This window comes from Coregonus clupeaformis, chromosome 3 (genome assembly GCF_020615455.1).
Source record: "Coregonus clupeaformis isolate EN_2021a chromosome 3, ASM2061545v1, whole genome shotgun sequence".
Taxonomy (NCBI): Eukaryota; Metazoa; Chordata; class Actinopteri; order Salmoniformes; family Salmonidae; genus Coregonus; species Coregonus clupeaformis.
In genome coordinates, this window is record NC_059194.1 from 17,642,530 (window position 1) to 17,659,128 (window position 16,599).

The window sequence follows — 16,599 nt, forward strand, 5'->3', positions numbered from 1 at the left end:
TCTCCCCTGATTGCTTAGTTTGGCTGGGCGGCCAGCTGTAGGAAGAGTCTGGGTGGTTCCAAACTTCTTCCATTTAAGAATGATGGAAGCCACTGTGTTCTTGGGGACCTTCAATGCTGCAGATATGTTTTGGTACCCTTCCCCAGATCTGTGCCTTGACACAATCCTGTCTCGGAGCTCTACGGACAATTCCTTCGACCTCATGGCTTGGTTTTTGCTCTGACATGCACTGTCAACTGTGGGACCTTATATAGACAGGTGTGTGCCTTTCCAAATCATGTCCAATTAATTGAATCTACCACAGGTGGCCTCCAATCAAGTTGTAGAAACATCTCAAGGATGATCAATGGAAACAGGATACATCTGAGCTCAATTTCGAGTCTCATAGCAAAGGGTCTGAATATTTATGTAAACAAGGTATTGCTGTTTTTCATTATTAATAAATGTGCAACAATTTCAAAAAATCTGTTTTCACTTTTTCTTATGGGGTATTGTGTGTAGATTGATGAGATTAAAAAAAAATATATATATATATATTTTAGAATAAGGCTGTAACGCAACAAAATGTGGAAAAGGTCAGGAGGTCTGAATACTTTCCAAATGCGCTGTATCTGGTGTTTTATGATAGCATCCAAATTCAATATGGGAGGCTAATCCAACTTCCATTGTTTTGGTCATATGACAGAGCTAGCTAGACTCAGGTCTCAGGTTGGTTAAGAAGGGTGCAATCGCGGCCCGCAATTGGGGGAGTTCCTGCATGTTGGCATTCCTGCATCTGCAAGAACTAGTGACGGGAAGTTCAGCTCTTTTTACTGACTCCGATCTATTTGACTCGTTCAGTCAAAAGAACAAATATTTCGACTCATTTCGTTCATTTGAATCAGTAATGCCAAGAGCACAAAGGACCCCCTACCGGCGAACGATGAACTAAAAACTCGAAAGAGTCATGATTCTACGAGCCTTCCGTTCACATGTCATTCATCATAGGGGGCTTATTGGAGCTATAATTTGTGAGTGAGGCTTGTAAACGTGTGCTTTAAACAATGTACATGTGTTGATTGTTAGGCATTCAAATAACATTATCTCTTGATACATTTGAAACGAAGTAGCTGTGGCAGCTACCAGACTAGATTGTAGATTTTACTGAATGGGCGTTCATGCAGGAACCAATGGGATGTTCGGGGGCGGCGCGTTTCTGCAGATGCAGGAATGCCCACATGCAAGAACGCCCCGAATTGCGGTCCGCAATCACACAGTATTGAGTTGGTTAGGTTAGCAAAGTGTACTAGCTATTGTTAGCTAGCTGTGTGTACTGTTTAGTGATGCATGCGAGAAAATGCACATACTTCCTGCAAGTAATAGCTATCAACGATGTTAGTTAGTAGTAGCAGAAGAAGAAAAAAAACAGGGCGCTAGCTTGGTTAGCCAGCTCCACTTTTTTACATGTCAACACAACATCAACAGCTAGCCTGCGCGCTAGCTACCTTGCTAACACACCAAGCTTGCTAGCTAACGTTACCTAAAGCCCTCATTATTAATGCAAGACATTAGCCAAAACAAATGACATTTTTCACAAACATGAGAGCAATTGTAAACCAAATAATGTTATTGTATAGTTACCAGTGATGCCCCCTCCTTTGCCATGGCCCTTTCTCCTCTGGAGAATGAAGTAGGGGTTCGCCCTTTCGCTCACCCACAGAGCGTTGGCAAGCAACACCTCCTCCGGAGTTATCCACATTTTGGGCGTTTTGAATAAGCTTTTTCCAAATTACGCACTTATTTTAGGATATTATGGTGCAAAGTGTACGCTAAGCGACTTTACACAAGCCTGTTTTGCAGACGTGTTGCCTGCTGTTTTGAGTTCATGTCCGCGGGCCGTCCGTCTGTGCAGCTGGCTGTTCTGTTGTGTCTCCGCCGAAACGGTTTCTACTAGTTACCACAGCCACAATGACAAAATGGTCTATATCGTAAAAATGCATGAAAACAAACATTTGCTTTTTGGTCTTGATTTAACGTTAGTGTTAGCAGTGTTGTGGTTAAAGTTATGTTTAGAATCCAATTTTAAGAAGGGCAATTGTAGAAATGGGCGGGGTTTATGACTTTGTGGCTGGGATAACTAGTGACGACCCTCAAAACTGGTCGCTTTCTACTTTTACGAAAACATGCCCACTGTACGTTCATATCATAGTGTATGTGCACACGATTACACATTTTAATGGGGGTGATTGACTAATCGGGTGGTAAATTGCATCGCTGCATGACTCACTGCATTAATTTCAATTAAAATGTAATCACAAACCACATTCCCTCCACAGTTTTTATGCGAGTAAAGTCATACCATATAAAAACATTCACGACAGCTCTAATGGAAATAGGCAGTTTCGGTACAACGTTATAAATGCCGACAGATCATTTGTTCGTTCGACATGGTGGGATCTTTTTGTATCGGTGTAATTAATTATGCGACAAATGGTGGTTGAAATGCCTTTATGCGCAAATATTGATATAATAACCATAATCTCTATGTAAACTTGGGAGTCACGCGACCATATTGTGTGTAGTCCTCCCACTATGATTTAGGAAACCATGCAGTGTATTCAGCCTGGTCTCATAGACTGACCCAAAATATAACGGCAACATTCAACAATTTCAAAGATTTTACGGAGTTACAGTTCATATAAGGAAATCAGTCAATTGAAATAAATAAATTAGGCCCTAATCTATGGATTTGACATGACTGTGCAGGGGCGCAGCCATGGGTGGGCCTGGGAGGGCGTAGGTCCACCACTTGGGAGCCAGGCTCACCCACTGGCGAGCCAGGCCCAGCCAATCACAATGAGTTTTTCCCTACAAAAGAGCTTTATTACAGACAGAAACACTCCTCAGTTTCATCAGCTATCCGGGTGGTTGGTCTCAGACGATCCCGTAGGTGAAGAAGCCGGATGTGGAGATCCTGGGCTGGCGTGGTTACACGTGGTCTGCGGTTGTGAGGCCGGTTGGACATACTGCCAAATTCTCTAAAACGATGTTGGTAGAGAAATTAACATTAAATTATCTGGCAACAGCTCTGGTGGACATTCCTGCAGTCGGCATGCCAATTGTACGCTCCCTCAAAACTTGAGACATCTGTGGCATTGTGTTGTGTGACAAAACTGCACATTTTAGAGTGGCCTTTTGTCCCCAGCACAAGGCGCACCTGTAATGAACATGCTGTTCAATCAGCTTCTTGATATGCAACACCTGTCAGGTGGATGGATTATCTTGGCAAAGGAAAAATGCTCACTAACAAAATTTGAGAGAAATAAGCTTTTTGTGCATATGGAAATTTCTGGGATCTTTTATTTCAGCTTATGAAACATGAGACCAACACTTTACATGTTGCGTTTATATTTTTGCTGAGTATATTTTTTTATAAGATCATCTTTGAGAACTAATAATCAACAATAAAAACTAGAGAGAGAAATTACAATTTAAAAAATGTCATGGCCTTTGATTTAATGCCAAAAAATCATGCCCCAAATTCATTATCCCAATAGCTAGGCTTCCATCCACTTGGCAACGGATTTTCATGCAAATGTTCTAAAATCCTCAAAGTTTGCATTTTCCCACCAGTGGTGTTTCCAACAAACGGACTTGTTGCGGATAAAAGTCGGTGCGTGATGACGTAGTGCGCACAAAATGTACTTTTTAGTTTATGTTTTCATGTAACGATTAAAAATCTAATGTTCAATGTGTTTCTATCGCATTTTCAACTACTGATAGATTTGTCACAAACTGTTGTGTTTAATAGCAAATGTGCCTACTCTGGTCTTGGCATCTGCGCTCTAATAATAATAATAATAATATGCCATTTAGCAGACGCTTTTATCCAAAGCGACTTACAGTCATGCGTGCATACATTATTCGTTTTTTGTGTATGGGTGGTCCCGGGGATCGAACCCACTACCTTAGCGTTACAAGCGCCGTGCTCTACCAGCTGAGCTACAGAGGACCACGCCAACCTCTAGCCAACAGCTCCCATATACAGTGCAGGTAGGCTAGTCTACATGATGAGATTATTATGGATAAGATTGAGAATATTTGTATTTGTCAAACGGCAGTCAAGCACCGATCATCATGTCACCAGACCCTCTATTTATTGGAAAGGAGCATCAAGCTCATCATGCACTTTCACCACTCTGTGAAGTTCATCATTTATTTAATCTGAATAGATAAATAGAATCTTCTCCAAACTCCAGCTGAAAGGTTCATGACATTGAGCTGTGTTTCAGGAAGAAGCGGCACACATTGGAACGGGGCAACACCATGCATCAACAGGACGTAGGCAATAATGACACTTTTAATGCTGAGGCAGTGCTGTATGTAACACAGTGACCTAAAAACGGACACACTCCCCTCCCCGCGTCACATCATCATCCCAAATAACAGATACAAAGACGATAACACAAGGGGACAACAAGAACAGAGGACAAACCCTTCCACGCAATTCGCTTGTACAAGATTGTGAAAGGAAAACAAACAGTGCTTCAAGAGGCCACTTTAGAGATATAATGTGTATAGATTGTATATACTGTGTGTGTGTGTGTGTGTGTATATACACACACACACACTGGGGCTGATTAGTACACGCTGTGGGTATTTCATAGGCTTTTTTAAGTACACGTTAAAATGTATTTTTTTTATACAGATACATTGGTTTTGCTACAGGGAAGTAACACTGCTTGTCACAGAGTTCAGAACGTTGCATCACTGCATGTCCATTGTTCCACTGGTCTTATTCTTGCACCAGTCACCATGGTGCATTACACTAGTCTCTAGAGGCAAGGCCATATTGAGGGAGATACAGGGCATGTCTGGACAGGTCCCACCAGTCAAAATGTCCTCTCCACTGTCCTTTAGGCAGCATAGTAAATACAATAGAGCCAACTGGTCCACCAGGGAAGAAACTTTTCCATTGCTGCCTTCACGGAGAAAGAGACCTTTCTTACTGCATGAGAGCCAAAGGAAGCTAAATTAAATGACGGTTTGCTAATCATATATACAGATGTATTGTGGGCTGCACTGACACGTGGTTTATTATTTCTAGCTCATTTCAAATGGAAGATAAGCCGGGATCCTGCAAAGTAAGACTTGAAAGGGTTTATTCCCCACTACCGCATCTAGAAACAGATTTCACAGAGTCAGTTGTTGAAAACAGTTGTTGAAATGAAAGTGTAAAGAAAGGACTTTACTGAATATCTAAACGGGGGGAGAAGAGAGGTCGAGTATCCCCCCCTCTTCTTTTTGACAGGCAATAGTACATTCTGCACTGGAAGATAGTATTTGATGTCATCATGTCATTGTCGATGTTCCACAGGTTAGTCAAGGTTGTCATCTAGGTTGTTGTGCCACTCCTAACCCCTCCCCCACACACACACACACAATGGCTCGCCGGTGTGCAGGAAGGTACAAGGCCATCTGTCCCTTGGTCGGGGGTCGAAACCCCGGCGATGACCCTCACGACTTGTCATCGTAGCGGTCGAGCGATGCCTGGGTGTCAGGTAGCTCCATCTCACAGACCACACTGCGTGGGGACAGGGAGTTCCGGTTAAAGAAGTGGCCACCTGCAAAGAAACATGGGAAGATGTCAATGTCAGTGACACCAAGAAACATGACATTTGCCAGTAAGATACCTATCTAGAAAAGCTGATGCCTAGCACCATAAACAAAGAAAAGGTATTATTTATACTTTATCATTTTGTCTTGGCATCTGTAAACGTTATTGCAGGAGACACTGGGATTGGACACCATCATGGAATTCACAGTTGAGTAATAGTGTGACCGTGGGTGAGGTCAAACTGAACAGTGACATTGAGGCAATTCCATCATAACAGAATGATGCTGTGACTCAGATTTTCCACTTTAAACGTATGCCAAAACAAAAACCAGTGATTGCAAAGTTAAACAAACCATGCATCTCTATGAACAAAGACTACTTTTTACAATTTCCACTGAACATTTTACAAAAACACATTTACTTGAAGAATAGTGTGAATGCAAAGTTTGGTAACAGAATTACCGTTTGTGCTGTTGGTGCCATCATTCTGTTACCAAACTTAGCATCTGCACTGTTCTTCAAGTAAATGTTTATGTATGTATTTTTGGGGGGAAAAAGTGCTAAAAGTCGTCATTGTGCATGGAGTTGTATGGTTTGTTTAACTTTGCAAACATTGGTTTTTATTTGGCATACATTTTAAAGTGGAAAAGAGTATTGGCATCATTCTGTTACTGTGGAATTGCTCATTGTGAATCTTCAATGATCCTCAACATGATATTGTGATGGAACATTTTATGTTTGTACTTTTCTAATAACCAATTTCTGTGTTCTCTATTCATGTGATTTTCTAATAACCAATGTATGTGTTCATGTAAGTGACTGATTGAACGAACCATCACGATCAGTATCTGCAATTTGGCAGTACATCCAGAACCTTGTTTTGAATCAGTTTCAAGGTCTCACCTTAGAGAGAAGAAGCCTTGTGAGGTGTTATTGGTCGGTCACATGAATGAAGCAAACATTAATGATGAATTAATTATGAATGATGAATAAGCTAAATCATGCAAATATAACTTGTCTGTCTATAAGAGAACTAACGGGACTGCCCCGGGTGGAGCTCCTGATCGACAAGTGTACTTGGTGCATTGAGTTGGTTGGAAACCTCTCAAGCGCGCTGATAATAAAGAATGATTAATTTAAGATTTATTTCGAGTGTCCCTGTGTAGAACTTCCATGGCAATTTGGCGTCAACGAACAGGATGATTGATTCGGCCTGAATGCTAATGTTAGTGGCTTTCAGATAGCACTTTAATAATGCAATATCTTAGTAATTTCAAGAGGTAAATGCTATAATACAAGGTCACATGACGAACAGAGGGATTGAGCATTGGGACTGATATTAAATTAGAGCCCGCCATCTGGTGTTTGGGTTAGAGATAAGCTTTCTGTGGAACAATAGATAGTCGCCAGTGCTCACTGAACAAAAAACAGGCTGGAAGGGACACAGTAGGGACATTTGGGACAGATGTAAGAATAATTTAAATGACACGTTTTTTGACAATTTCCAATTATTATTACTCAATTCTATAGTTTGGGTAGCACCAGTGATTTAAGTAAGAAGGTAACGTCATCTAAAACAATCTGTTTCCATTATGTGGAACTGCGTCCAGAATTGAAGTAGATCCAAGTAAATGTGTTTAGTACTGAATATTGAGTTGATAAGCCAGCACCAACTTTTTGATGGTCCTAGCAGATTTGTTAAGCAACAGGTTTCATATTTTGACTAGTTTATGTCCCAGGGACAGTTTGTACAGAACTGTATGTCAATGCAACAGGTCAAAATGACAATGATTACAAGAGCATTAAACTCGATTAAGTTTATTTTCTTTCTTCCAGGACTGATGGAATGTCCGCTACCAAGTAAAAATAAATAAAAAAAATAAATCAATGATTCTGTATCTCTCCCTTTGAAAGGCTTGTTATTGAAACGGTGTACTATACAGTATATTCGTACCCGGATCCAGCTGTTAATAGGAGCTACCAAATTAAGTAAGGCCTGGCCATTTTGTTTGTTTTTACCCTGCGATTTTTACCACACACACGCCAGTACCCACACACAACCCACCTTAATAAGAAATGTGCTGAAAAACCCAATGTAAACCTGATACACAAAATGTTTCAAATATCTTTAAATAATGTCTGAGGTACAGGGAAAAAACACTCAATGGGGTTGAACCTCTGAGCTCTGTTCTGACTTCCTGGTGAGGCCTGATTACCCTCACTAGAAAGACTAGAGACATTGGGTGAGATTTAAAATCGTCTATGTAAACACTAAATAATTACAAGAAGTTTATAATTCATCAATAGTCCTATGTGTGATTCGGAACAAGAGAAGGAGAGAGAGAGAGAGTGCTGCCCCTGAATGAGGGACACCTGTCTCTAGTCTATTTTACCATTACCTTATGGGTTACAATTAAGTTAAGATGGAGTCATCAATGGTTGTAATTCTAATTTTATTAGTTATTTTGATTTAACAGGCAGTGCTACCCAGTATGAAAAATGTATGCACTCACTAAAACTGTAAGTCGCTCTGGATAAGAGTGTCTGCTAAATGACTAAAATGTAAATGTTGTAGTTTTTTTTGGGAATTACCGGTCCCCTGGGGCCCTTTGGTAAATATGCTAATTGGTTTTCTTCACATGCCTGCCAGTAAAAGGAAAAATATATGTTGGTAATGGCTGCCAGTTACTCCAAATGGATTGAAGTTTTCCCACATTGAGTGATATATGTGTATTGCTGTTATTGTTTTGTTTCGTTTGTTTTTGTCTTGCTTCAATAACAAATCTCACCAGATTGGGTCTGCTGGATGGTCGGGATTTCTCCCTAAGGATTAGCCCTCTGACTCCCTGATCCTGTAACTCTGCGGTGAGATCGCCAAGATGATAGGGGAGTATAAGCCAAAAATAAATACAAATAAAATGGTTTCAACTGTGTGTTGTTATTCTTTTTGACATTTGTCTTAGAAATCTGTATTAACAATATTGGTAGTAGTAGTAGTAGTAGTAGTAGTAGTAGTAATTTGTCATACAGTGAATATTTTTTCATTTATCATACAGTGAATATTTTGTCTGGATTTCCTGAATCAGAAATGCCCAAAACTATGTTCTGGTCTGTCCTCTCTCGAGGTTATGGCGAAGGTGACCACAGATGGTGTCTGGATGCATGGAAAGGATAATATGACCAAGAACAGTGTGAACCTCAACCCCCCCTAAATGTCTGAAGTAATTGTGACAATGGCTTCACTATGGCCCTTCACCACTTCTACCGTGAGACCTGAGTCCGAGCCAGCAACCTGTACACAGCATCCAGTCGAAGCTATCAACTGCTGGTGTACTGGTAGGAAAATGGACAAGACATAATGGACTATAAAGTACATTGGCGGCTCAGGTGAGAGACTTTGTCAAGGGCCATCCACTTTGAACATGTGCCATTTGGAAGACGAACTGAAACGCCAGAAGAATGAGTGCCGGGAGGGAGGGGGGTGGTCAACCGTGCCCGTAATTAATTTAGGCTTATCCAAAAATGTTTATTTGGGGTATCAGGTTGATTGTAGAGGTCTGCACACTGCAAAATGTACAGTACTTTAGACTAGAAATGCATTGCGATACCAATCGGTCATTAACAAGCCACTCGCAACAAAAGCTCCAGCTGAAATGTAATTGCCAGAATCCATAAATGAAATTGTGTAATGAAGCATATGTGTAACTATATGAAGTGAAGGTCTTAAGTTAAAACGTTCTAGTGCAATGTTTTTACAAGTACAACCCAGAATGAAGGGTTTGAAAGTGTCTGTGGTTTTATGCGTTGATTTTGTTGACATATTACTTACTACTTTGATAGTAGATTGTAGCTTTATTACTAATGAAATTAGATTAACTCCTGTTAATAAATTTTCTAATAACCAACTTCTGTGTTCTATTCATGTGCTTTTCTAATAACCAATTTATGTGTTCATGCAAGTGACTGACTGAACGAATCCTCACGATCAGTATCTGCAATTTGGCAGTACGCCCAGAACCTTGCTTTGAGAAAGGAATACCTCAGTTTCAAGGTCTCAGCTTAGAGAGAAGAAGCCTCATGGAGGTATTAGTCTGTCACATGCATGACCCAATATTGGTCGGGTACATGAATAAACAAACGCTAATGATGAATTAATTATGAATGATGAATAAGCTAAATCATGCAAATATACAGTACCAGTCAAAAGTTTGGACACACCTACTCAATACAAGGTTTTACTTTATTTTTACATTGTAGAATAATAGTCATCAAAACTATGAAATAACACATATGGAATTGTTTAACACCAAAAAAAGTGTTAAACAAATCAAAATATATTTTAGATTTTAGATTCTTCAAAGTAGCTGCCCTTTGCCTTGATGACAGCTTTGCACACGCTTGGCATTCTCTCAACCAGATTCATGAGGAATGCTTTTCCAACAGTCTTGAAGGAGTTCCCAAATATGCTGAGCACTTGTTGGCTGCTTTTCCTTCACTCTGCGGTCCAACTCATCCCAAACCATCTCAACTAGGTTGAGGTCGTGTGATTGTGGAGGCCAGGTCATCTGATGCAGCACTCCATCACTCTCTTTCATGGTCAAATAGCCCTTACACAGCCTGGAGGTGTGTTTTGGGTCATTGTCCTGTTGAAAAACAAATGATAGTCCCATTAAGCGCAAACCAGATGGGATGGCGTATCGCTGCAGAACGCTATGGTAGCCATGCTGGTTAAGTGTGCCTTGAATTCTAAATAAATCACTGACAGTGTCACCAGCAAAGCACTCCCACACCATCACACCTCCTTCTCCATGCTTCATGGTTGGAACTACATATGCAGAGATTATCCGTTCACCTACTCTGCGTCTCACAAAGACACGCGGTTGGAACCAAATATCTCAAATTTGGACTCATCAGACCAAAGGACAGATTTCCACCGGTCTAATGTCCATTGCTCATGTTTCTTGGCCCAAGCAAGTCTCTTCTTCTCATTGGTGTCCTTTAGTAGTGGTTTCTTTGCAGCAATTCGACCATGAAGGCCAGATTCACGCAGTCTCCTCTGAACAGTTGATGTTGAGATGGGACTGTTACTTGAACTCTGTGAAGCATTTATTTGGGCTGCAATCTGAGGTGCAGTTAACTCTAATGAACTTATCCTCTACAGCAGAGGTAACTCTGGGTATTCCTTTTCTGTGGCGGTCCTCATGAGAGCCAGTTTCATCATAGCGCTTGATGGTTTTTGCGACTGCACTTGAAGAAACGTTCAAAGTTCTTGACATTTTCCGGATTGACTGACCTTCATGTCTTAAAGTAATGATGGACTGTCGTTTATCTTTGCTTATTTTAGCTGTTCTTGCTATAATATGGAATATCTTCTGTATACCACCCCTACCTTGTCACAACACAAGTGATTGGCTCAAATGCATTAAGGAAAGAAATTCCACAAATTAACTTTTAACAAGGCACACCTGTTAATTGAAATGCATTCCAGGTGACTACCTCGTGAAGCTGGTTGAGAGAATGCCAAGAGTGTGCAAAGCTGTCATCAAGGCAAAGGGTGGCTACTTTGAAGAATCTCAAATATAAAAATATCTTTTGATTTGTTTTACACTTTCTTCCATATGTGTTATGGGGTCCCCGGGTGGAACCCCTGATCGACATATGTATTTGGTACATTGAATTGGTTGGAACCTCTCCAGCGCACTGATAATATATAATTATTCATTTAAGATTGACTTTGAGTGTCCCTGTGTAAAATTTCCACGACACTATACAACCTCAAGTCAAGAGAGTGATACATGGAAGATCACCCAGACCACCCTTTGAATCATAAAAATCATCAATATCATTCAGGCCAGCCTGAATAAGAGCTAAGCAGAGTTTTGTGGAGGTTGTGACCTGACACCATCCTGGATGTGGGAGGCTAGACCTGTACTGTATCGCTAAGAAATAGTGCCACCTACTGGGGATAGTGTTGCATCACGGACAAATACACTGAGTATACCAAACATTAGGAACACCTTCCTTATATTGAGTTACACCCTCCCCCGCCTTTTGCCCCCAGAACAGCCTCAATTCGTCGGGGCATAGACTCTACAAGGTGTCGAAAGCATTCTACAAGGATGCTGGCCCACTCCAATGCTTCCCACAGTTCCCTCAAGTTGGCTGGATGTCCTTTGGGTGGTGGACTATTCCTGACACACACAGGAAACTGTTGAGCGTTGCAGTTCTTGATACAAACCGGTGTGCCTGGCACCTACTACCATACCCTGTTCAAAGGCACTTAAATCCATGTCTCAATTGTCTCAAGGCTTAAAAATAATTATTTAACCTGTCTCCTCCCTTTCATCTACACTGACTGAAGTGGATGTAACAATTGACATCAATAAGGGATCATAGCTTTCACCTGGATTCACCTGGTCAGTCTATCATGGAAAGAGCAGGTGTTCCTAATGTTTTGTATTCTTAGTGTATTTTCAAGTTAAGGTCATGGATGAGCAAAGAAGAACATGAGACTTCAACCTTCTGTAGCGAGATGTGTCTGGTTTGGGAGCACAATAATTATTCTGTCTTTCATTAAATATAGAAACACACACATTTACGTCATTTAGCAGATGCTCTTATCCAGAGCGAATTACAGGAGCCATTAGGGTTAAGTGCCTTGCTCAAGGGCACGTAGACAGATTTTTCACCTAGTCGGCCTGGGGATTAGAACCAGCGACCTTTCGGTCACTGGCACAATGCTCTTAACCACTAAGCTACCTGCCCCCCACACACACACACACACAGTATTGATTACAAAAGAGAATATAAATCAAAGTACAAGTAAAAAGGAGGGATGGTTTAATGTCTCAAAGCGCTTTGCCCTATTACAACCACTAAAAACAATACAGCCAGGTTCAGCCAGTACAGTAGTAAAAGTTTCCAAATGCAATACAGAAACATATGGCAAAAGAAGGCAACATTGCCATGAGGCTCCGGCAGAGAAAGCGTCTAGAGGGGCAATATGGTGATAATCTTCACTCCTCCCACTCCAGGCTGGAAGAGAAGGAAGAGGAAATTAATGATGTTTAGAAAAGAACGTAGCAGAAGAAAAACAGAGCATTAAAAGGCACGTAGGAACAGAGAAGGGGAATGTAATTGATCTGAACTGTCACGGTCGTCTTCAAATGGAGTAGACCAAAGCGCAGCGTTTGAAGTGAACATGACTTTATTTAATAAAGTGCAACACGAAAAAACAACAAACAACGACGAAACGTGAAGTCCAACAGTACATAGACTAAACAGGAACAAAAACCCACAAACACAAGGTGAAAACACACAGTTTAAATATGGCTCCCAATCAGAGATAACGAGCCGACAGCTGACACTCGTTACCTCCGATTGGGAGTCATATGACAATACAAGCACACCAAACCAAACACACCCAATACACAACAAAGCCAACCCAAAAACCCAACAAAACGAACACACCCTGACTCAAAATACAAGTCCCGGAGCCAGAGTGTGACAGTACCCCCCCCTAAAGGCGCGGACTGCGACCGCGCCTCACAACCCCACAATAGGGGAGGGCTGGGTGGGTGTTGCTCCTCGGAGGCGGCTCCGGCTCCGGGCTTGACCACCACCCCACTATAGTCACTACCCACTCTCGTAGCCTCCTCCAAATGACCACCCTCCAATTTAACCCACCTGGATTAAGGGGCAGCACCGGACTAAGGGGTAGCACCGGACTAAGGGGCAGCACCAGGATAAGAGGCAGCACCAGGCTAAGGGGCAGCACCGGACTGAATGGCGGATCCTGGCTGGCTGGCTCTGGCGGATCCTGGCTGGCTGGCGGATCCTGGCTGGACGGCTCTGGCAGATCCTGGCTAGACGGCTCTGGCGGATCCTGGCTGGCTGGCTCTGGCGGATCCTGGCTGGCTGGCTCTGGCGGATCCTGGCTGGCTGGCTCTGGCGGATCCTGGCTGGACGGCTCTGGCAGATCCTGGCTGGACGGCTCTGGCGGATCCTGGCTGGACGGCTCTGGCGGATCCTGGCTAGACGGCTCTGGCGGATCCTGGCTAGACGGCTCTGGCGGATCCTGGCTGGACGGCTCTGGCGGATCCTGGCTGGACGGCTCTGGCGGATCCTTGCTGGGACGGCTCTGGCGGATCCTGGCTGGACGGCTCTGGCGGATCCTGGCTGGACGGCTCATGGCTGGCTGACGGATCTGGCTGCTCATGGCTGGCTGACGGATCTGGCTGCTCATGGCTGGCTGACGGACCTGGCTGCTCATGGCTGGCTGACGGATCTGGCTGCTCATGGCTGGCTGACGGATCTGGCTGATCCTGTCTGGCGGAAGGCTCTGGCTGATCCTGTCTGGCGGAAGGCTCTGGCTGATCCTGTCTGGCGGAAGGCTCTGGCTGATCCTGTCTGGCGGAAGGCTCTGGCTGATCCTGTCTGGCGGAAGGCTCTGGCTGATCCTGTCTGGCGGAAGGCTCTAGCGGCTCCTGTCTGGCGGAAGGCTCTAGCGGCTCCGGTCTGGCGGACGGCTCTGAAGGCTCATGGCAGACGGGGCGGCTTTGCAGGTTCAGTACAGACGGGCGGCTTTAGCGCCGTTGGGCAGACGGGCAGTTCAAGCGCCCGTTGGGCAGACGGGCAGTTCAGGCGCCGTTGGGCAGACGGGCAGTCCAGGCGCCGTTGGGCAGACGGGCAGTTCAGGCGCCGTTGGGCAGACGGGCAGTTCAGGCGCCGTTGGGCAGACGGGCAGTTCAGGCGCCGTTGGGCAGACGGGCAGTTCAAGCGCCGTTGGGCAGACGGGCAGTTCAGGCGCCGTTGGGCAGACGGCAGACTCTGGCCGTCTGAGGCGCACCTTAGCCCTGGCGCGTAGTGCCGGAACTGGAGGTACCGGGCTGAGGACACGCATCTCAGGTCTAGTGCGGGGAGAAGGAACAGGGCATGCTGGGCCCTGGGGACGCACCGTAGGCCTGATGCGTGGTGCCGGAACTGGAGGTACCGGGCTGAGGACACGCATCTCAGGGCTAGTGCGGGAAGCAGGAACAGGCCGGGCCGGGCTGGCGACGCACCATATCCCTGGTGCGTGGAGCAGGAACAGGCCGGGCTGGGCTGGCGAAGCGCACCGTATCCCTGGTGCGTGGAGCAGGAACAGGCCGGGCCGGGCTGGAGACGCACCCCACAGGCGTAGTGCGTGGAGCAGGAACAGGCCGGTCTGGACTGGCGACGCACACCATATCCCTGGTGCGTGGAGCAGGAACAGGCCGGGCTGGGCTGGCAACGCGCACCGTATCCCTGGTGCGAGTGGCCGAACAGGCCGGGCCGGGCTGGCGAAGCGCACCGTATCCCTGGTGCGTGGAGCAGGAACCGGCCGGGCTGGGTTGGCGACGCCCACCACAGGCGTAGTGCGTAGAGCAGGAACCGGCCGGGCTGGGCTGGCGACGCACATCGTGGACCTGGTGCGTGGAGTAGGAACAGGCCGGTCCGTACCGGGAACACATACCACTGGCCTTAACTGGGGATCAGGAACGGGCCGGACCGGACTGGTAACACACCTCAGTCTCTCACGCCGTGCCACAACAACTTCCCTCCCTCTACTCGCCAATGGCTCCCGTACTCCGATAGCCTTCTCTCCATATCTCCCTGTGGCAGCCTCCTGCTGCCCAGCCGCCCAAGCCATGTGCCCCCCCAAAAATTTTTTTGGGGTTGCCTCTCGTCCTTCCAACGATGGCCCTGCTGACGCCGTTGCTCCTCTCTCGCCAGGGCCTTGATCCTCCCCCAAGGTCCCTTGCCCCCGAGCATGTCCTCCCAGGACCACGATTTGCCCACCTGGGCCATCGCCAGCCTCTCGATCTCCTTACCCGGCGCCTCCTCCCATGTCCAGCTGTCTTGCTCCTGGACACGCTGCTTGGTCCTTTTACGGTGGGTTTTTCTGTCACGGTCGTCTTCAAATGGAGTAGACCAAAGCGCAGAGTTTGAAGTGAACATGACTTTATTTAATAAAGTGCAACACGAAAAAACAACAAACAACGACGAAACGTGAAGTCCAACAGTACATAGACTAAACAGGAACAAAAACCCACAAACACAAGGTGAAAACACACAGTTTAAATATGGCTCCCAATCAGAGATAACGAGCCGACAGCTGACACTCGTTACCTCCGATTGGGAGTCATATGACAATACAAGCACACCAAACCAAACACACCCAATACACAACAAAGCCAACCCAAAAACCCAACAAAACGAACACACCCTGACTCAAAATACAAGTCCCGGAGCCAGAGTGTGACATGAACATAAAAAATACTTGTAATCTTTTAAACCATGATGTTCTCTTGTGTAAGGCACTTAGCAGTTTGTCTGAGTGGGGATGGATGGAGGCTTCCGTGTAACTTTATACAGTAGCCCTGTTAGTTTCATTACTTTTCAAACTCTCTCTGTATCAGATACATGCCAGTACCCATGTCAACTGTACTTGACTTCAGTACACATATACTGTACAGTATGAGACAATTGTGCTGTTAAACTATTTCGATTGTTGTTTGCTGCGATCCAAGTTTAGTAAATTAATGGAAATGGAAGTTTGCCACATCTGAATAATAGTCTCAGATTGTTTTGCATCTGTCTGGTCTGTATCCAAACTCCATTGTCTTGGCAATGGTTCAAAGTAGTCTGAGTTGAGCCAATTTTCCAATATCCACAAATCAAGAAGTATAGGACTGAATTCTGGCTTAGTTAAGTAGAAATTAAATAGACAACAATAATCTATGACTCAAGCTTTATCAATAGTCTTCTGGACTATCCACAGTTCAGGACCACATGAAACCAAATCTTGATTGAAATGTAACTAAGGAGTAGAAACATTGAATTTATTTAATTCTGGAAGTGTACGGTGGTACTCACTCAGGGCTGGAGAAGCTGGCTGTGGCCTTGATGATCATGAAGCACAGTGTGAGAGTGCTGAGAAGGCCGAAGCTGCCGATTATAAACCACTCCTCTGTCAATAAAAG

At 44.6% G+C, this 16,599-nt stretch overlaps 2 protein-coding genes across 8 annotated transcripts in view; both read right to left on the minus strand.

Annotated features, from left to right (window-relative positions):
* The window catches only part of LOC121541612 (TBC1 domain family member 9B), a 52,063-nt gene extending 50,061 nt beyond the window's left edge, over positions 1-2,002 (minus strand). For 2 of the 3 annotated variants that reach the window (XM_041850777.2, XM_041850769.2), the window contains exon 1: positions 1,621-2,002. In XM_041850777.2, the coding sequence (XP_041706711.1) occupies positions 1,621-1,738 (118 nt within the window). In that variant the 5' untranslated portion in view covers positions 1,739-2,002. The remainder of the gene's footprint in view (positions 1-1,620) is intronic. The other variant, XM_041850785.2, reaches the window with a different exon arrangement.
* Positions 2,003-4,181: 2,179 nt separating this feature from the next.
* LOC121541588 (E3 ubiquitin-protein ligase RNF130-like) overlaps positions 4,182-16,599 on the minus strand; it is a 101,677-nt gene continuing 89,259 nt past the window's right edge. For 2 of the 5 annotated variants that reach the window (XM_041850714.1, XM_041850731.1), the window contains exons 9-10: positions 16,493-16,586; positions 12,414-12,631 (exon numbers count right to left, since the gene is read on the minus strand). In XM_041850714.1, the coding sequence (XP_041706648.1) occupies positions 12,613-12,631; positions 16,493-16,586 (113 nt within the window). In that variant the 3' untranslated portion in view covers positions 12,414-12,612. Of the gene's footprint in view, positions 5,604-12,413; positions 12,632-16,492; positions 16,591-16,599 lie in introns of those variants that run through there. The other 3 variants (XM_041850723.2, XM_041850748.2, XM_041850741.1) reach the window with 2 other exon arrangements.